This window comes from Grammomys surdaster, unplaced genomic scaffold (genome assembly GCF_004785775.1).
Source record: "Grammomys surdaster isolate TR1022 unplaced genomic scaffold, NIH_TR_1.0 371, whole genome shotgun sequence".
Classification (NCBI taxonomy): Eukaryota; Metazoa; Chordata; class Mammalia; order Rodentia; family Muridae; genus Grammomys; species Grammomys surdaster.
Window position 1 is genome coordinate 1,677,195 of NW_021604790.1, and position 20,527 is coordinate 1,697,721.

Below are 20,527 nucleotides of genomic sequence, written 5' to 3' on the forward strand. Positions count from 1 at the left end.
TGAGCACATAGGGGAGTGAGCACATAGGGGAGTGAGCACATAGGGGAATGAGCAGGGCAGGGGGCATGGAGTATGGAGCTGGAGGGAGGGGTCAGAACATTCCAGAAAAGATGTGTTCATCAACCCAGAACCACTCGGACTTGCCCATCTTTGGGAATTGTATGGAGCCTTCAGCCTGCAGGCTTGACTGCTGAAGTGTGTGCAGTTTTATCACACAGCCCAAGCAGAAGCTTGAGAACGCAGAGAAAAAGATGATGAATAGAAGCCTGAGGAGGCCACGAAGCATCCAGAAATGGTACACCAGAGACTAAAGTATATCCGAAGGAAACCTGGTACCCAACCACCCACTGATAAAGGCAGCTCAGGAGCCCATGGGCCGTGAAGCTAAGGCAGCACTAGGACGCCAAGGCTCGGGAAGTTGGTGGGGATTTCCAGCCCAAAGCTCTCCCTCGCAGAGGTACGCAGGCCAGCAGACTCCTCTCCGCTGAAAGTCTGTGACAAGACGCTTCCATCTGTAAAATTTGCTCTCTGAGGTCAGAAACCAAAAAGACCTCACCTAGACAGTTTTTAATTTTAGGACACAGCTGCTGGAGTTAAAAGCATAAAGACTGTAAGCCAGTGCAGCGCTGTGTTCTTTGCAAAAGCTCGCCACCTCTATACTGTGGCAAAACCAAGCCCAGGAAACCTACTCTTAAGAAACGGTCATGATTCTGACTGATGCTTGAAAGAGGCTGCCACGTTCTGCAGTGAGGAGCCTTGTAAATTCCCTGTCAGTTCTGGGGTGATTTTGCTCATTGTGGTTATGGGCTAAGCTCTGGGTGTCATCTCGATGAAGCCCGAGATGCACCTTGGGAGAGTCAGAAAGAAAAAGACACATGCAGGCGTTTTGCCCTCGGAGAGCTTCCTTTCCGCGTCTACAGCGGAGGTACTGACAGAACATGAGTCAAACAAGCCTGAGACTCCATGCTATGACTGAGAAGTCAGAGGGGAAGAGAATTCACATTTCCTCTTCTGTCTTCTGAGAAGGCTTTTTTTTCTGGGTAAGGTGGCCACTGTTGAGACAAGTTGTTATATAGCCTAGGTAGAGGATGCAGAGAACAACGCTGAGGGAGGTGCTCAGGCCTCTTAATGCTAACGAGAAAAATGAGACCCAGAAGCTACAAGACCAGGATTCTTCCATCTGGGATGAGATTTCACAAGGATGCAGAAGTGGCATGGATGACGTAAAATTCCTAGCAAAATCTAGGAAAGACAAGTTTAATTGGGCATTTCAAGAATTAGCCTAGGCACTTGGCCTCTCTTCCAGGGAGCTTGGCGAAGCTCTCACAGAGGTCCCAGATAGAGCTAGCCTCTTCAAGGCCTAAAGTGATACTGACCCCACCTTGTCTTGGCAACAAGCAAATTTTTCTTTTCAAATACAGGATTCTCAGCCTTGGTTATAAAATATCTTTTCATCTGCTTAGCACAAGTATCACCTGGAAAGAAGTCATGTCAGCTTCAAATATTAAGAGCTTTTACCTAAAATGTCAGTTGGCTCAGCACCTGGTTTCCCTGGTTCATCAAGAGCCTGGTGTTTCCAGCTCACTAGATTTGTTGCCTCTAGGGCACCTCCTTCCTCTGGCTGCGTGCAAAGGGGTTGGGGTCACTGGAATATTAATCACTCAGCCTACTGCTCTGTAGAGCTGAGACTTTTCCCCTCCAATTCCAAAAACTCGGGTTCTGTTTTGGTAGAGTGTCCCCCACTCTAACAAACCCATGGGGAATTCACATTGGTTTGTTTGGTTTGATAAAATATAGACCCATGGATGATCAGAGGCAAAGGAAGGTGCTAGAAAGACAAGGTGGAGACAATGTAAGAGATGATGTCCCAAGAGTGCTCTCGGAAGGCCTCGATGCGGTGTCTCAGCATCCCTTCACTCTGCTTTGGTCACACGGGTGCTCCTCAGCTTCCTACAGCTCTGCCCAACCCAGATCTGTCTTCCTGTTCTGTCCAGAGCAGCTGTGAAACTCCCAAGGGAGGGTTCATGCACGATGTAGTTCTGAGTGGATTGGTGAGTGGATGGTGTCTCCTCATTTGACAGTGAGAGAAACGTCTCTCCATTGGCCTCACCTTTGCACCAGGACATGCCCTTCTCTGGGATGCCACTATTAGAAAAGACAGCCTGCAGATAGACAATTGGTGGTCAGTGACTAGCAAAGCCTTGGGGAATTGCAGCAGGGGGGGTTGCCTGCCTTGTATATATTACATCCTGTGACATTCAGTTCATTCAGTCATTCAGCAAATGCCCACCAAAGGCTAGGACATGCTGAATACCGTCCTAGGTACTGAATCTCATCCTTCAAGATGAAAAACAAACCACGCATGCATAATGGTGTGCTTGTCTAATGCCTGTGTCTGTGTTTCTTCCTCTAGCTGCATACCTGCTAGACCCTGACCAGTGTATGGAAAAAGGCAGGTGAGGAGGGGCATGACGTAGAAAAGCCCTAGGTGGGCAGAGGAGATTCTTTACAACACTAGTCTACAAAATGGGTAGTCCTATTTTAGAAATGAGAATTGCTGTATCTACTGTACATTTCAGAGATGCCTATATGGGGCAGTGAGATGGCTCAGCCAGTAAAGGTACTTGCCTCCAAGCCTGGTGACTCGAGTTCAATGACTCAACACAGTGGAAGGAGAAACTTGTAAAAAAAAAATTTTGTTTTTTGCTTTTTTTTTTGTTTTTTGTTTTTGTTTAGTTTTCCAAGACAGGGTTTCTCTTTATAGCACGGGCTGTCCTGGAACTCACTCTGTAGATCAGGCTGGCCTCGAACTCAGAAATTCGCCTGCCTCTGCCTCCCAAGTGCTGGGATTAAAGGCATGCACCACCACTGCCCGGAAAAAAAAAAAAAAAAAAAAAAAGCCCAGTTTTGTGGTACCTGAATTCTTGGAGCTCTCTGATATAACTCACAGGTACCTGGGCTAACTGGGAGAGTCTCCTCTGCTGAGTAATATTTACTGCTCACATAAGGTCAGGGGAAGGGCCTTATGACTCCTGTAGGTTTCCGAAGATCTTATAAATTTTATTTACTTCTTGTGTCTTTTAATTTTTTCTTACATTTACTTACCTATATGGATGTTTTCCCCCCACATCATGTAAGTATGTACGTCACGGCTTTGCCTGTTGGCTCCTCTGGAACTAAGGTTACAGATAGTTGTGGGCCACCAATGGGTGCTGAGAATCGAACCTGCGTCCTCCCAATCTATAGAATGAGATGACCCTGCCTCAAAACAGAAACAGTGATATATTTTTAGGTAATGTATGTTATGAAATATAATATGGTAAGGGAGTTCCTGGCTGGCCCATGCGAAAGTGTCCCCTTGGGAAATTTTGTCACACAACAAACCTGGTATGGGGGGTTTCTTTGGGGGAAGGGAGGGGAGCAAGGGCCTGGAGAAGGGGTAGAGGCAGATGGATAGGCAGACAGACGGGAGCAGAGCCACGAGGGCAGAGAAAGCAGGGTACAGAGAAGGACAGAAAGGAGGGGGTGGGGGGGTTGAGGGAGAAACCAGCCGGGAACACATGAGGACAGAGAGAGCGCTCGAGTGATGAGGCAGTCTTTTTATCCACACCTGAAGCACCATAAGCCATTGCTAGGTCCCTGGGAGGAGCCTAGTGGAATCGCCTGTAAGCTAATAAGTTAATCAGAAAATTCAAAGGCCCCTTTCCTCAATAATCCTTCTAAAAACCTCTTGTGGTGGGTGTGGTCGATTCTGTGTCTGACAGACTGAGAAGAACCTGGAAGAACCACAGGGAGACGTCAGTAAGTGGCTCAACGCCCAGGCAGCGCTCTACAGTGCAGAAGCGGAAAAAGCAATCCAGGTTCGGGCTTCCGGCGCGCTTGGACGGACATGCAAATATAACTCTGAGGAACTCTGGGAGCAAAAAAGCGCAACAAAAACTTCTCGGCCTCCTTGGGATCCCTCAGGCTTTTCCTGGCGTGAAAGTGGTGGGCGCGATAGAAGAGGAGGGTGGATATCGGGCGCGCGTTTGCGGGCGCGCGCGTGCGGGTGACCGTGAGTTGAAGGTGCGTGCGGTGTTGAGTGTTGGGGGCGTGTGTGGGCCGTTCGGTATCGCTTCTCGGCCTTTTGGCTAAGATCAAGTGTAGTATCTGTTCTTATCAGTTTAATATCTGATACGTCCTCTATCCGAGGACAATATATTAAATGGATTTTTGGAAGTAGGAGTTGGAATAGGAGCTTGCTCCGTCCACTCCACGCATCGACCTGGTATTGCAGTACCTCCAGGAACGGTGCACCCCCTTTGGGGAAATAATGATGGTTAAAGGTTAGGAACCAGCTTGTCTCCAAAAACAAAACAAACAAAAAGAAAAAAAAAGAGAGAGAAAAGAAAATCGTAGGCGGAAGAGGCGGAGCCTGCGGGGTAAGATGTCGCCGCCCGTAGCACTGCGTTCGTTTTTCCGGCTGTTGGCCTCCGCCCGGCTGCCGAGCTGCTCATGTTCGGGAGCCTGTCAATGCCAAGCCTGACTGGGTGACAGTTGGGCTGTCCTTTGGCGCCTCCATTTTTTTCACGTGGATTTATCTCATCCGACAACACAATCAAGATGTTTTGGAGTACAAAAGAAGAAATGGATTGGAATAAACTTTGGAAATAATACAGTCTGCTTCATGTGATAATCATAGTTATTCCTCTGGATTCCCCTAGAGTTGTGGATATAAGGAAAAAGTTACATGTGAATATATATCAGTCAAGTCAGCACATACATTTTGCATTGTTAAATAAAAATACTTGTGCTCTTCATATGTAGAGACGGAAAAATAATCGTAGGCTAGCCTGGTCCACAGAGTGAGTTCCAGGACAGCCAGGGCTACACAGAGAAACCCTGTCTCGAAAAAACAAAAAAAACAAAAACTAAATAAATAAATAAAAATAAAAAAGAAAATCGTAGGGGTGGGGTTGGCTCCGCTCCTTTTCATCTGGTTCCGCCCACTGTTGCTAGGATTTAAATTTCGCGGTAGTTGCTTGCGCAGGCGCAGTGGTTTTACCATGGCGGAGTTGATCTCTTTCGTAGTTCCCAACCAGAGCGACAAAGTTTTGTTGGTGTGGGAGTTGAGCGCTGGTCCTCCAGCCGAGGCCTTAAGTGTGAGGGGCCGCGCGGAGGAAGGGAGGGCGGTGGGGGGAGCCGGGGGACAGGAGGCGCGGGCCCGCGCTGAGGGAGGAGCGCAGAGGACCCGGGAGCGAGAGGAGCACCCTTAGCCCCCCAGGCTCGTCTCCTCCCCGTGTTCGTGCAGGAGGAGTGCTCCCAGTGAAGGAGGGCGGGATCTGGGTTTGGCGTGGGGTAGGGGATCAGGACTCACTCGTGGGCCTCCCACAGCATTCTCTGTTCACAGTGTTCTCCCAGTTTGGCCTTCTGTATTCAGTCCGAGTCTTCCCGAACGCTGCAGTGGCCCGTCCTGGTTTCTACGCCATCATCAAGTTTTACTCCTCAAGGGACGCGCAGAGAGCCCAAAAAGCATGCGACGGAAAGCCCCTTTTTCAGACATCACCAGTGAAGGTGTGTGCAAATGCAGGATTCAGAGTAAAGTTCCGAGTTCTGCAGTGAGTAAGCTAATTTGTGTGGCTCCCTGGTTCACACAGTGCTGCTTCCAAATGCGTTTTCACTGAGCCTCTGGCCCCAGGCTTGCCTAGATGAAGAAACTCCAACTCGGGATAAAAGGTTCATGAGAGTAGCAGTGGTCAAACCCAAGTTTTCCAATGAAAATCCCATGTCACATGTTGCTTTTACATTTAAGAAATATTCATAGTCATTTTCTATTTCATTTGGACTTAAAATGCGTGCCTTTGACAAACTGCCAGTTTTAACATAATGGATACTATTTGTCATCATTATAAAACATAACTTCCTTCAGGAGGGGAAAGCATCCTTTAATACATTGTAGCCTTCATTCCATATCAAGTCGATTCCACCACTTGCCCTTTCAATTTCTTTCTTTAAGATTTTTTGTTTTTTTTTTGTTTGTTTTGTTTGTTTGTTTCGAGACAAGGTTTCTCTGTGTAGCCCTGGCTGTCCTGGAACTCACTCTGTAGACCAGGCTGGCCTCGAACTCGGAAATCCGCCTGCCTCTGCCTCCCAAGTGCTGGGATCAAAGGCGTGCGCCACTACGGCCCGGCTAAGATTATTTATATATGAGTGCACGGTAGCTGTCTTCATACTCATCAGAAGAGGACATTGGATCCCATTACAAATGGTTGTGAGCCACCATGTGGTTGCTGGGAATTGAACTCAGGAAATCTGGAAGAGCCGTCGATGCTCTTAACCACAAAGCCATCTCTCCAGCACCCCCCCCCTTCAATTTCTGGTTGGCCACTTTTGATATGCCTATTTGCTGTTGAACCTGCTGCTTATTCTTGTCCATATTGCCTTTTTCCTCCATTGAACCTTGACTGAATCTGAGAACTCGAGTCAGTAGTCATCCCAAGTATACTATCTCTAATTCCATACAGGGTTCAAGACCTTTTCTGATCTTAGATCATCCACTTCCAAGTACTGAAGTGATTTGCCTGTCAGTTATCCTTTAATGACTTTGATCAGTATGTTTCTAACCTATGGACATGTCTCAGCTGCTTAGATATTGTATGTGAAACTGGGAAGATGTCAAAGTAGTGAGCCTCCAGTGCTCTTGAGACAGATCATTTCATAAGCTTTAAGTTCTGATAGAGTGATGAAGGATATGTTAACAACCCAAGATACTGGGGCTAGAGAGATGGCTCAGTCATTAAGAGCACTGTCTGCTCTTCCAGAGGACCCAAGTTTGATTTCTAGCACCCATGTGATGGCTCACTATCAGTTCTAGTGACTACAGTTCCAAGAGATCCCACACCCTCTTCTGGCCTCCAGGCATGCACATGGTACACAGGCATACATGCAAGCAAAGCACACACACACACACGTACATAATAAATATAATATTCAATATTATTTTGAAAACAATTCGAGGTTCTGTTGGGAAGTGAGAATGGTCATATTAGGTGGATGGAGGAACTGGAGATATGAAGAGGTCTGAAGAGCCAGATCGACAGTAGTGTGCAAGTGTCATGGGATGGGGCTGAGATGAAGCCAGATTAGCATAGAAAGTAAAGATGGATCGTTTAATTGCTCAGCTAATTAAGTGCAGTTTTAAGCACAAGTTAGCCTTCTACTGGCTATGATCAGAGAAAGATGACCTTGAACTTCTGATCTTCCTGCCTCTACCTGACTGTGGGGACAACAGGAAAGTGTGTCTATGTCCTGCTTATCCTGTCCTGGGATTGAATTTAAATTTTCATGCACACTAAGCAAGCCCTTAACCCATTGTTCTGTCTCCCCCGACCCTGTCCCTTTTTTTCCTCTTTCTGGACTACAGATTCGTCTTGGCACCAGACATAAAGCACTGCGACATCAGGCCTTTGCCCTAAACAGCTCACGATGCCAGGAACTGGCAAATTACTACTTTGGCTTCAATGGATGGTCGAAAAGGATCGTCAAGGTAAACCTTGAGCATTTCCTACTTACAACACTCTCCCGTGCACATTGTAATCCTAGACTGCAGGGAGGATTTTACAGGGCTGTGGGGAGCACGTGCCGGGCCAGCTATGGTGAGGATTAGTCGATGTGTTAGACCTGGTCCAGCCTTGAGAGTTAGGAATACTCATCCCAGTTCACTGGCAGATGGAGCCCATAGTTTCTCCAGTGTTTGTGTGTTTAATAAGACGTGGCTGCCTGAAGTAGCATTCCTTTACAAATCTTGCTTCTGAAGTTGTAGGATGCTCCAGCTGTTAGCAGGTATTTGGGGGTTAGTTTTTTTTTTCTTTCTCCATTGAATTTTCAGGCGAGGCTGGGGCTGAGCAGTGGAGAGCTTGCCTAGCAGAGGCTAACCTTCAGGCTTCGTTCTCAGAGGTAAGGACATCCTAGGGCTTGAATCCAACCCCTCTCAGTTGCAGGAGCTCTCTGGACTGGAGGATGCAGCTCTTGCTGTACCCTTGCAGAAGCGGAACCCCCAGTTCTTCTGTGCTGTAGAGGTGGTGCTGCCGTCCTACGAATGCAGGAGTCCTGGAGTTGGCATCTCTGAGGAGCCTCAGCACCAGCTGGAGGAAGGTCTGTCCTTGGCTCAGGGAGGGCGGCAGGAGTGGATATGTCACAGATCTGTCTGTCTCTCTGTCTTTTCTTCCTTCTCTCCACTCTGTCAGCTACTAGCCAGGCCCTTCCATTGCTAAACTACTGAAGAATTAGGCAGAACTGTTAATGCCTTATAATACAGACTTTCACCTTTCACCTTAAGCGCATGCCTGACAAACCCTTTACATTTACAACAGAACTGCCCTCCTGCCCAGAGGCTTATGGGGAAGCCGGAAATTGGTCTCTAGTTTTTGGTCAAGGACTTTCTTTGAAATAATTGGCCACAATCCTTTATCTTTGTCTTCAATTATCTCAGGGAAACCCTGCTCTAGGACAGGAGAACCGGCTCGGTGTGTAAGCCCGTGCTTTGGTTGTAAAGGACCTGAATTCTATCTGGCTCTCAATTCAGGTGGCTGAGACACCTGTCTGTAGATCCAGCTCTGACACCTCTCTTGTGTACACAGAGGGACAGACAAACAGTCTCATCACTTATCACTATCTAAACAGTATCGTTATCTCTTGTATAAACAGACACTCCGTTGTCTGCCTGCTGATGGAATGGCTTGAGCAGATAAAAGGCCTTTGTGAAAAGGTGCTCCAGTTGATGTTGAGGGTCCTTTTCTAGATGCCATGGTCTGAGCAGGAAGGATCTAAGTCAGAGGCAAGGGTGTTTAGTGGGTGGAGTAGGCTGCCGAATCTATAATGCCCATTGTGGGTTCATCACCAGACCCTGTTCTGTGTCCAACCCTGTTCCATCACCTAGCCTTGCTCAGTGTTCCCGCCCTGAGCAGGCAGGGTCCGCTTCTGCCTGTCAATTGGGAATTGGCAGTGAGAGGAGACTTGTGTTCGTATTCTGTTTAAACTCCACCTCCACAGTTACCTGTTCCTCATTCGAATCCCATGGTTATTATAGCAGGAACTTCGGAATACACTGGGCCTATAAAATAATGGGCCCTATCATGCTGGACCTTCAGCAGGGGCTCGTAGCCGGCTCCTGGTGCTCTGGATTCCTTTAACTGCTCAAATAATGATCTAAGAATGACCCACAAATGTGCTTCCTTTTCAAACAAAGATCAGTTGTTATCTGTTTAAGTATTTACATATTTTTTTTAAATTTTTATTGATTCTTTATAAATTTTACATCATGAACCCCAATTCCACCCATCTCATACCTGACCTCCACCTTGCAACCTCTCCCCCAACAGAAAAAAAAATCTCCTTGTGGAAGCTGTAGGGTGTCACAGTGTGTCCCACAGTATCCTTTTGTCCACACCTCTTGTAAATGTTCATTGCAATGAGTCATCTGGTCTGAGGCCTCTGGCTTCTGCTACACCATCGATACTGGAACTCATTGGGACTCCTCTCAGATATCCAGTTGTTACCCAGTGTGATGGAGATCCTGCAGCTTTGGATCTGTAGGACCCGCCCCTTCACGTGCTCCAGCGGTTCATAGATGTGGGTCAGGGCCTGAGGGGCATCTGAGTCGGTCAGCCTGACAGCTCTTCTGCACCCACACCACTGGTGTGGCCAGCAAGAAGCAGAGCCAGCTAGCTTTCCTGGCCTCCGTGCTGGTTCATCCTATTCTCACCCATGCCGTTAGGGTCAGCTATCCTGTGCTTCCCAGGTAAAGTGCAGCGCCCTCCTCACCTGAGTGCTGCAGCAGCTGAGGGGCTGGGTTGGCTCTTCTACCATCATGACCCCAGGGCCAGCTCCTCCACTTGCCGTAGGTAACAAGGGGTGAGGGTGGGAGAGGGCATCTCTCCCTTGCCCACATAGCCCCATGGCAGAGAGGTTGAGGGGCCAACTCTCCCATGCTCACCCCCTCGGGACCAGTTCTCCCACAACCCTGTCACCAGGGTCAGCTCTGCCATACTGCCCAGGTGAGGTGCAGGGCCTTGTTTTTTATTTTGCATCTATGGTATATTTGTGTGTAGTATGCATAAATGTGTGCGTGTGTACACACAGTGGACGCGCCTGTTTGTGTCAGCCCAGAAGCCGGGAGAGGCTATTGGGAGTCTTCCTCTACTACTGTTTATTCATCTGAGGCAGCGTCTCTCCCTGAACCCAGCTGGAGCTCGCCTCTTTTTGGCCAGCTAGAAGATAACAGCCCCACTGTCTCAGCCCAACTCCCTGCTGGGGCTGCGGGCATGTGCAGGGTAATGCCAAGCTGTTATCCAAACTCTTGTACAGCAAACACTGAGCCCTCATCAGCGTCCGTTCGCAATCCTTCAGTCTGGTTGGACACAGGACAGTCATCGTTTCTTACAAAGAGGAAGACCGCTCAGAAGCTCGCCTTCCAGGCGGCTTTATCAGATGCCTTCCAGAAGCTGAGCATCCTGGTTCTAGGTGAGTGTTTCCTGATTGTCCTGAGTGCCTGAGTCTCAGTGAGCAGGAAATTATTTTAAAACATTAATTGTGCCAGCCGACATAGTGGCGCACGCCTTTAATCCTGGCACTGGGGAAGCAGAGGCAGGGGAATCCCTGAGTTTAATTCCAGCCATGGTCTTCAGAGTGGGTTCGAGGACAGTCAGGATGTCACAGAGAAACCCTGTCTCAAAAAAAAAAAAAAAAAAAAAAGACATATCATCTCTCTCTTGCTTCTCATCCAGTGTTCTCTGTTCCTGGTTTGGATTCGCTCTGCCTGACATTTACACCTTGGTCTTCAGCCATTTGAACATTTTTTAAAAGATATCCAAGTTCTTGTTATCACCTTAGTCCTGCCTCTAAGATACCAAAATTGTCTGAACCAAACATATTTGCTATCTCATACTTTTTTTTTTTTTTGAGGTATGGCCCTGTAGCTCACTATGTAGACCAGTCTGGCCTTGAACTCACAGAGACCCTCCTGCTTGTGTCTTCTGGGTGCATCACCATGCCTGACCTTGCTCATGCATTCTTTAAGCAGACGGTTCTATTAATAATGGCAGTGTGGCATGCAACATTTCTAGAACTATCCCTTAGCTTTTAGAAACAGTATGGGCTCATTGGGTGTGAGCGTTGGACATGGGAAGTTTGAGAATGTGAACAACTCTGAGCTTTTCCTCTTTCCCTCAGAAAGTGGCAAGATCGCAGTGGAGTACAGACCCACAGAAGAGGATCTAGATGCCGGAAGTGAAGAAGAACTGCAGAATTTAATCCAGGTACATGGTGACCAAAGCCTGAGGTGTCCGTAGCTGAGGTACCTGAGACCAAAGCAGCCAGCAGGTTCTGGAAGACTGCACTGTGTAGCATGCTGAAGGAACTTCAGACTTAGATTGGTGAGATGGCTCAGTGGTTTAAGAGCATTGGCTGGCTGCTCTTTCAGAGGTCTTGAGTTCAGTTCCCAGCACCCACATGATGGCTCGGGATCTGATGCCCTCCTCTGGCATGAAGGTATACTTGCAGCAGAGCACTCATGCATTAAATAAATTTAAAAAAGAAAAAAAGAAAGAAAGAAAGAAAGAAAGAAAGAAAGAAAGAAAGAAAGAAAGAAAGGAAAGAAGGAAGAAAGAAAGACTTGGAAGTGTTTTGAAGTACAGAGCATTTGGGGAGCTTTTCCTGAACTCCTAGCCCTGGCCTCTGTCCCCTTGTTTGGGGATTGGAAAGAGCTGAGTTCTCTGAGCATGTGGCTGTGACTGCAGCCCCGAGATGGATGGGAGGGAAGTGATGGCTGCCCAGCAGAGATCTTTCTGGAACTTCCTCAAAGGCTCCTGAGAGCACAAGGAACTGGGCAGTCCTCTGATGTGTTACAACCAGAGAAGCAGCTCCCCCTTTTTTTTTTTTTTTAATTTGGTTTTTCGAGACAGGGTTTCTCTGTATAGCCCTGGCTGTCCTGGAACTCACTCTGTAGACCAGGCTGGCCTCGAACTCAGAAATCCGCCTGTCTGCCTCCCAAGGGCTGGGATTAAAGGCGTGCGCCACCACTGCCCCGCGCTGCTCCCTTTTGATACAGTGTATCATCTAAATCCTGGATTCCTCCTTCTCTCCAGAGGGGATTTTGCCAAAGATCGTTCTATAAACGAAGGTTTATATGCGGAAGGTTTTAATCAGACAATAAGTTGCCAAAGTCGTTTCAGGAAGTCATTATTCATTACATAGAAGATATCTTTAAAAGGGTAGGGGCCCGAAATGTGTTCTGTGTCCTAGGAATGTCACGTGGGGATTTTTTGATTACTTAACACACCCCAGAGCTTTGAAGTGGTTTGGTTTGGAAAGATAGAGTGGTCACTGTCTCAAAAAGTAAAGGTCATCCCCAGAAAAGCAGTGATTTAGTTCAGCATAAACGGATTTCCTGGGTGAATGTTTCTGGTCTTCTTGTTGGAAGGAATTCAGCCAAGATACAATGTAAACAGAAGCTTGTTCAACAAGGTAGTCACTCTGGAGAGGTTAGAGCAAGCTGTGTTAGGCCTTGGGCTGTGCTGTTGACTTAATTCTTTTATCTTGTGCTCCTCTGTGAGAGTGTGTGTGTGCGCTGGTGCACACACGTGCGAGTGTGTTGAGCATGTGCATATCAGGAAACTACTTTATGGATTCAGTTTAACCCTGTAGCCTTTTTACTTGGATACCATACTAGTTAGGTTTTTCTACTAAATTATGGCTGATAGGATCTCCATTTTAGAATATTATTGTTTGTTTTTACTTTGTTTGTTTTGTTCCAAGACACAGTATCACTATGTAGATATGACTGTCCTGGAATTCACTATCCAGACCACATTAGCCGAGAACTCATAGAGCTCCCTCTGCCTCTGCTCCCAGTGCTGGGATCAAAAGCTTGTGCTACTATGCCCAACAGTGTTGTTTGTTTTTTGAGGAAGGGTCTTAAGTAGGCTAGGCTGGCCTTGAACTTTAGTTCCCATACTGTCCCCTCCAGAATGTTGGACTTACAGGTATGTACTGCCAAATATGGTTTAGTGCCTCATACACACTGGGCGGTGGCTGGAATGAGAAGAGCCCCCATAGGCTCTCATATTCGATTGCTTAGTCCCTGGCTGTGGAACTGCTTAAGGATTAAGAAGTGTGAGGTTGCTGGAGAAAGAGTGTCACTGGGATTAGACTTGGAAATTCAAAAGCTAATACCAGGCCCAGTGTCTCCCTCTGCCTGCCTGTTTACGGATCAGAATGTAGCTCTCAGCTACGCCTCCAGTATCATGCCTACCTCGTGTGCCACCCTGGGCCCTGCCATGATAATGAAGTAGCTCTCTAAAACTGTAAGCAGGCCACAATTAAATGCCTTCTTTTCTAAGAGCTGCCTCGGTGTCTCTTCCCAGCAGTAGAACAGCGACTCAGACACGAAGTGTGCACACTACCTATGAGCTACACCCCCAGTGAAACTTTTCATACTTTTAAGAGGTCCAGCTTTGCCCTGTTGGTGGAGCACACCTTCAATTTCAATACTCAGGAGGCACAGGCAGGTGGCTCTCTGTGAGTTTGAGGCCAGTCTAGTCTATGTAATGAGTTCCAAGTCAGCCAGGACTACACAGTGAGACTCTTATCTCTAAAACAAGTATAGCTTGGGGCTGGAGAGATGGCTCAGTGGTTAAGAGCATTGGCTGCTTTTCCAGAGGACCCAGGTTCAATTCCCCGCATCCACATGGCAGTTCACACCTGTCTATAACTCCAGTTCCAGGGCTGCTGACACCATTACTCAGACATACATACAGTGGAACACCAGTGGAGATGCATATTAAAAAAATAGATACAAGTCCAGCTCTCTGAATATGAGAGGAAGCAAGTCAGCAGTATACTCACCCACAGATGAGGAGACTATTAGAGTAAATTCCGCTTTCAAACCAACAAACACATGTTCATGTCAGGACACTGGTATGTGTGGCTGTGTGCACATGAGTGGAGATGCCCTAAGAAGCCAGCATCAGATCCACTGAAGCACTGAAGCTAGTTACAGGTGAGTCCTGGAACTGAACTCTGTTCCTCTGGGAGGGCGGTCCATGCTCTTGACTGCTGAGCCACCTCTCCTGCCCCAAAGATGAAGGACTTTTTTTTTTTTCAATACAGATTATAAAATCGGCTCTGAAGGAGGTCAGCTAGTTAGCTTCTCCATGCCAGTGTGTGAGCAGAATCTCTTGTGAGGGAGTAGCTACGTCTGTAAGTGAACGTGGGGTGTGGGTATTTCCCCAGGGTGTTTCCCCAGTTCACAGCTATGACTGAGGAAACATGATACCTGATGGTCAGGGGCTAGCAGACAGCGACACTGGAGCAACCCCTGCCTGTAGTCTCCCACCATCCTGACGGGCCTTCCCTTCATCTTGCAGGTCAACTGCTTTCAGCCCAGCCAAAAGGAGGAAGAATGTCTCTCAGATTTCAGCCTGGAGGAGGAAGACCTGAAGCTGTGTGAACTGCACTAGCAGCTCTGACTGTGTCAGAGGCCCTGCTGTCTGGCTGTGACAGGAAGTTCTGCCTTTCTAATCAGTGGGTTGCTGGCATCTGTGAACACCCAAGCATGAGGCCTAGATCTTGTGGCTATGTAGGAGAGCGCCTTGGGGGGGGGGTCTAAAGGAGGCTTAAGCCCTGTCACTACAGTGGGAAAAGGTTCCCCATACAGAATGGAACTATGTCACATCATAATAAAGGCTGCCTAACGAAGGTGTCTTGTTGTGAATCGTGTGTGGTTTGGGTCCGTGACTCCAGGGAGCTTCAGTAGGGTTTACAGTCTATTAGTGAGGCTGTGTCTTGAAGGTCCAGCCTAATCCACTTTGTCCTGTGAGCCCCAAGGAGAAAGTAGACTTCCCTAAGGAGAAGCAACAGCACCTGACTGTTTTTTATATGTTATTCAGTGGGTGTGTCAGTCAGAGCTGGTTCTCGACTTTGAGCACCCCATTCTCTGAGTATCTTCCCTCCCTCTTAGATGTTTGCCCCATCTAAGGAGTTCATGACAGTTTGCTTTTAATCCAGGATTCCAGTTCCTCTGGGGAGCTACACCCTGAATTGGGTCAATTGTTGGCTGCACCCCAGAAGATGCCCTACTCAGTGACTCAGGTGGTGGTTCTGGTGCTAGAGGGCCATCAGATATGTTTCTGCCCTCCCATTCTCCACTCTGAGGAGCCAGCCATGTAAAACACTTGCTTGCCTTCTAGTTAGCTAATCAGAGAGTTCAGTGAAGCAAAGGTTATTGTTTCAGCTGGAACCTGAAGAAGGCTCCAGCTTAGCAATGATAACTGCTAAAGTTGAACTCCAAGCCAACAGTGCTGCTTATGGCCTAGAGTTGGCTCAGTGGTTAAAAGCACTTGTTCTTGCAAAGGTCCTGGGTTTGATTCCCAGCACCCACATGGAGGCTCACCATTTTTGTAAGTACCATGCATGCATGTGGCAAACAGAAATACATGCAGGCAAAACACTCATACACATAAAATAAATCTTAAAACCCAAACAACAAAAATCTGTGCTGCTTTTTAGAAATGTTTTTCAATGTGTATGTGTCCATGGAAACAGAAGATGGTATCAGGTCCCCTGAGCTGGAGATATATATATGTATATGTATACATATATGTATGTATATGTGTATATATATATATGCAGTTGTGAGCCAGCTGACCTGAGGGCTGGGAACCCAACTCTGGTAATCTGATATGGCAGCAAGTGCTTTTAACTGCTGAGCCTTCTTTCCAGATCCCCCTAAACCTCTTTCTCGGAAACACACAGGTTTTAGGAACCGGTTCTCTTGTAGCCTTCTTCCCAAGTGCTTGAAGGCGAGCACCACTGCTGCCCAGTTAGGTCTTGTCTCCAGTTTTAACAAAACTGTTGTTTATGCAAGGTCATAGGTCACAAGGACAGTTGCTGTTTCTGATTCTGTAAACAAGGTTGTTTTGCTCAAGATGACCTTGCACCAGAGTCAGAATGTAACTTTGTGTTCCTTGCCTTTATAAACCCCTGCTGGCTGTGGATGGGGCCACGTTTAGGAGACCTGGCACCAATATGTAAATAAAAAACATTTTGTTAAATTTTATTCACAGACTGGTGAATCTGAACTATCCCAGACCATAACAGCCTAAGCCAGTCTCAAATTCTTTCTTCCTGTTTTTTAGAAATAAAACAAAGACGGTTATTAGGAAAGAGTATAGACTCTGGAGACCGAGGAAAGAAGGTACTAAAGAGCCTGTCCTCAAGCTCATCAGATCTAGGATGGCCTTGAAGGAGTCCTGCCTCCTCCTGCAGGTTTGCACCACCACTCTGATTGGGTCTCACCCAGGGGCCCCTGGTCCCCAGGAGACCCCGCCCCCATTGCCTGCTGACACACTCTCCTCTAGAAATGGCCGATATAAAAACTACAGCTTTCATCTTAAAGTGACTAAAAGACAGTTTGTTCTTGAGCTGTTTTGAGTGACTGTGGCCCAGGAACAGATTTAAGTTACCCCAAATTCCACGTTCCAGTGTGGAAGCAGTTTCATAAGGTTTTTATAGTTTTATAGAACAAAGAAAGTCATAAATCAAGGCAATTTTTTCATGGGTTTTTAGAGATAGATTTTCTTTGGGTAGCCCTGGCTGTCTTGGATTAGCTCTATAGACCAGTCTGGCCTTACACTCAGGAGAGCTCCTCTTGTCTGTCCTTCCCGAGTGCTGGGATTAACAGCATGTGCCACCATTGCCCTACCTAAATCATGGTAACTTTAAAATACTTTGATGGGTATGCCAGAGAGGCAGCTATTGAGATAGGAGGATCTATTTTATGGGCCAAGATGCTATCTATTGACAATCTTAGCTCTTGGGCTGATGGAAGTTTGTGTTCTACTAAGTAGCTTCTAAGAGGTTTTTATTTATTCTCATGCTCAAAGTGTTAGTTCAGAAACAGAGTGAGGCATGAGACGGCTGCCTCCAGAAGGCTAAAACTAGCCCAGGATAAAGTAATTAGCCTCTGAACCTACAAAATGCCAGTCTCTGCACAGCACTGAAAATACTCGTACTGTTTACAGACTCTGTAGACAAGCTCCATCCTGGGCTTACGTTCCCAGCCAGACATATCTTCTGTTTGGGAATTTTCATTCACAGGATCCTGTCTTGGATTTTTCACAAAATAGGTAAATGCTCTATAACTTGTTTAAAAGCTTAAAATTAGCCAGGCAGTGGTGGCGCAGGCCTTTAATCCCAGCACTCGGGAGGCAGAGACAGGCGGATTTCTGAGTTCGAGGCCAGCCTGGTCTACAGAGTGAGTTCCAGGACAGCCAGGGCTACACAGAGAAACCCTGACTTGGAAAAAGCCTAAAAACAAAACAAACAAACAAAAAAGTTTAAAAGCTGAAAATTAAGGCTGGAGAGATGGCTCTGTGGTTGAGAGCACTGGTTGCTCTTCCAGAGGACCTGGGTTCAATTCCCAGCACCCGCATGGCAGCTCACAACTGTCTGTAACTCCAGTTCCAGGGGATCTGACACCTTACAGACACACACATACATATAGGCAAAACATGAATGCATCTAAAAATATTTTTAAATTAAAAAGAAAAGTTTAAAGTTACTGTGCTTAAAAAGAAACATAAAGCAAAAGTGAACTTCCAAATGTTAAAGACTGTTACGGGTTGTTTTTGTGTGTGGTGAGGCACACCTTTAGTCCCAGCACGCAAAAGACAGAGGCAGGTGGATTTCTGAGTTTGAGGCTTGCCTGGTCTACAGAGCTAGTTCCAGGACACCCAGGGCTACACAAAGAAAAGCTGTCTTAACAAAACAAAACAACCACCAGGATACCTGTGAAACATCTGTTTGCAAAACAGAATGTATGTAACTTTATGTTGTCTTTATAAACCCACGTGGCTCTGTGATATATTTTGGAATCTGGAGTCCCTGGTGTAGCCCTGCTGCCAGTATCTGAATAAAAGTCTCTTCTTTGTTAAAATATATTCGTGGTCAGATTGGTGAATCTCTAAACTACCCAGAGCCAAAAAAGACTGAGCTGAATATTTCAGTCCCCTCTCTTTCTCCCTCTCCCTCTCCTTCCCCCACCCCCCTAGTCTTGTAAACTTGAACTCTTCAGCTAATATGTCCTGAAAACCTACTGTGCTGCCCAGACTGGCCCTAAAATTCACAATTTTTCTGCATCTATCTCCCAAGTGCTGGGATTGCACACGTAGCCTTTACAAAAGGGTTCCCTTGCAGATTAAAACTTGCATCTTGCCGGAAGGTCTGTAAGCAGGAAGCTCCTGTAAGCAGGAAGGTAAACAACTCAAAATAGCTTCAGGAAGTTCCTGAAACTGATCAGATTCTCTAGGCTCCTCCCCAAAGAGTAAACAAACTCAGGAAGAGAAACCTGAGCTACAAAAAAAAAAAACCTTCTTAGAAGAAAAAAACAGCAAAGACTCTCAGAGCACAGAAGAGCTACTTAGAGGAGATTTAGTCTAACTGAGGCGCCTGAAAAGAACACTCTTCCAACCTGTTGAGCTGCCTGCAGGCTGTGCAGTGAGCTCCAGGTTCCCAGCTTTGTGAGCTGTCACCTATGCTGAGGTGGTCCTTGGTAATGAAGCTGTCTTTGAGTCATTTCTCCTGTAAGTAACCCCAGTAAAACTTGTGGTTTACCCGGTTGGTCTTTGGTGATATCTGTACTTTGGTCTGTTGTGGATTCCCTACCTGGCGTGAGAAGACCTGTGTGTTGCCTTTCCCCAGGAAAGGTTTCTCTGACAACCACCATGCTCAGCTTTCCCTAATAGGGTGGTTCTCAACCCGTGTGTGGTAACATCTTGCAGGTAGATTGACCCCTTCACCAGGGGTCACCTAGACCATCCTGCTTATCGGGATATCAGAATTGCTTATATTATGATTCATAGCAGTAGCAAAATTACAATTGTAAAGTAGCAACAAAAATAATTTTATGCTTGGGGGGGGTCAATGAAACATGAACTGTGTTAAAGGGTCACAGCATTAGGAAGGTTGAAAACCACTGCCCTAATATGTATTTAAGCCTTCCTGTATGTTTGGACTTATTTTAACATACATTCTGTCTCATACTTCCCCTCCCTCCTCTCATCTCTGTCCCCACTCCTGTTCTACTGTTGTGTCTTACATATGTGTGAATTTGTATGTCCATATGAAGTGTAGAAAGCACGGGTAAAAGAATATTAATATGAGTGGCTTCAGTTAACATTATCTGAATCAGTTATGTTGCAAACAGCTATGTTACTACGATTGAAAACAGTTGCATTGTAAATACAAATCGTCGTCTTCATCCATTCCTGGTTTTGGACACTGAGGATAGATCCCATAACTTAGCTGTTGTGCATGGGCTGTAAGAAACGCTAATGTGTCTCTGGGATGTGTTGACCTGGAGTCCTCTGTGGAAGCCCTATGGTTAGTTTGAATAAACCTCAATACTGATTCCAAAGTGGCTGGACTAGTTTGTATTTCCAGCAACACTATATAAGAACCGCCTTTTAGATGTCTTCTTGCCAGCATGTGCTGGTTTGTTTGTTTTTCATTTCATTTGTTGTTGAGTCTGTGTTTACCTGGATAGCCCAGAACTTGCTATGTAGATCAGCTGGCCTACAGCTCAGAGATCTAAAGTGCTTAAGAGTACAGATGAGCCAGTTTGTCCAACTTTTCTTCAAAAAAATTTTTCCTTATTATAACTGTGTATGTATGTGCATGGAGTGTGAAGATGAACACTCTCAATGCTGAGTATGAAAGCCAAAGGAAAGTTGGCGGAGTCGTTAATTCCCATTTACACTGGAAAGTGACCTCTTGCTTCGGAATCTGTTCCATCTAGAAACCTAAAGCCTGCCTTAACTGTGGTTCTTTTCCTTTACGGTAGCAATAGCGATTTATTGCAGAACCTAGGCAGGCCTGTCAAGTTGAGAACTTGCAGTTAACAAGTGTATGCCACTATGCTCAGCCTTAAGTGTTGTTTGAGATAGTCTCATGTAGTTCTAAGCTGGCCTACAAATTCCACCTGCCTCTACCTCAATACTGGCTTTACAGGCGTAAGCCCCAACCCCCTCAGCCCAGAGTGATTATTCTGTTTTGTTTTGGTTTTTTAATTTTTAATTTCTTTTTACTTTCTGGCTTTTCGAAACAGGGTTTTTCTGTGTAGCCTTGGCTGTTCAGGAACTCGCTGTGGTTCCCTAGATTGGCCTGGAACTCAGGAGTTCCTCGAAACGCACGCCTGCCTTTGCGTGCAATTAAAGTGGTGCGATTAAAGACATACCCCACTACAGCCCGGTTTATTAGGCATTTAAAAAGGAACTCTGCTTTTGAGGCAGGAGGATCATCGGGAAGTCTGGGCTTCCTGGGCGAGAGACTCCCATGTGAAAACCGGAGGAACAAAGAAAAGAAGGGACAAAGGGGAAGGTCCCGGGGAAGGACAAAAATCCCAGAGCAATAGTTCCAGCCAAGGAGCTGCAATTCCGCCCCTTGAGGGGGATCAGAGCGTGTCTTCCCGGGGTCACACTCAGGGAGGGCACCG

At 46.6% G+C, this 20,527-nt stretch overlaps 1 protein-coding gene, 1 non-coding gene and 2 pseudogenes across 7 annotated transcripts; all 4 read left to right on the forward strand.

The window, feature by feature from the left end:
* The window catches only part of LOC114632082, a 9,393-nt pseudogene extending 5,259 nt beyond the window's left edge, over positions 1 to 4,134 (forward strand).
* LOC114632212 lies at positions 4,111 to 4,301 on the forward strand. The gene has a single exon (XR_003713054.1). It is a non-coding gene; the product is annotated as a U2 spliceosomal RNA (small nuclear RNA).
* Positions 4,302 to 4,426: 125 nt separating this feature from the next.
* Positions 4,427 to 4,655, forward strand: LOC114632162 (annotated as a pseudogene).
* Positions 4,656 to 5,039: 384 nt separating this feature from the next.
* On the forward strand, positions 5,040 to 14,733 carry Rdm1 (RAD52 motif containing 1). Of its 6 annotated transcripts, XR_003713041.1 has the most exons (9): positions 5,040 to 5,141; positions 5,374 to 5,553; positions 7,403 to 7,525; positions 7,974 to 8,133; positions 10,345 to 10,500; positions 11,209 to 11,294; positions 13,947 to 14,035; positions 14,146 to 14,235; positions 14,403 to 14,423. XR_003713041.1 is itself a non-coding variant. In XM_028780666.1 (7 exons), the coding sequence occupies exons 1-7, from the start codon at positions 5,046 to 5,048 to the stop codon at positions 14,493 to 14,495; spliced, it is 894 nt and encodes a 297-aa protein (XP_028636499.1). In that variant the 5' UTR covers positions 5,040 to 5,045; the 3' UTR covers positions 14,496 to 14,733. The 6 variants fall into 6 exon arrangements, 3 of the variants coding, with proteins under 3 accessions (XP_028636499.1, XP_028636500.1, XP_028636501.1); XR_003713042.1 differs by lacking the exon at positions 13,947 to 14,035 and having other exon boundaries at positions 14,403 to 14,733; XR_003713044.1 differs by lacking the exon at positions 13,947 to 14,035 and having other exon boundaries at positions 14,167 to 14,235; positions 14,403 to 14,733.
* The last annotated feature ends 5,794 nt before the right edge of the window (positions 14,734 to 20,527 follow it).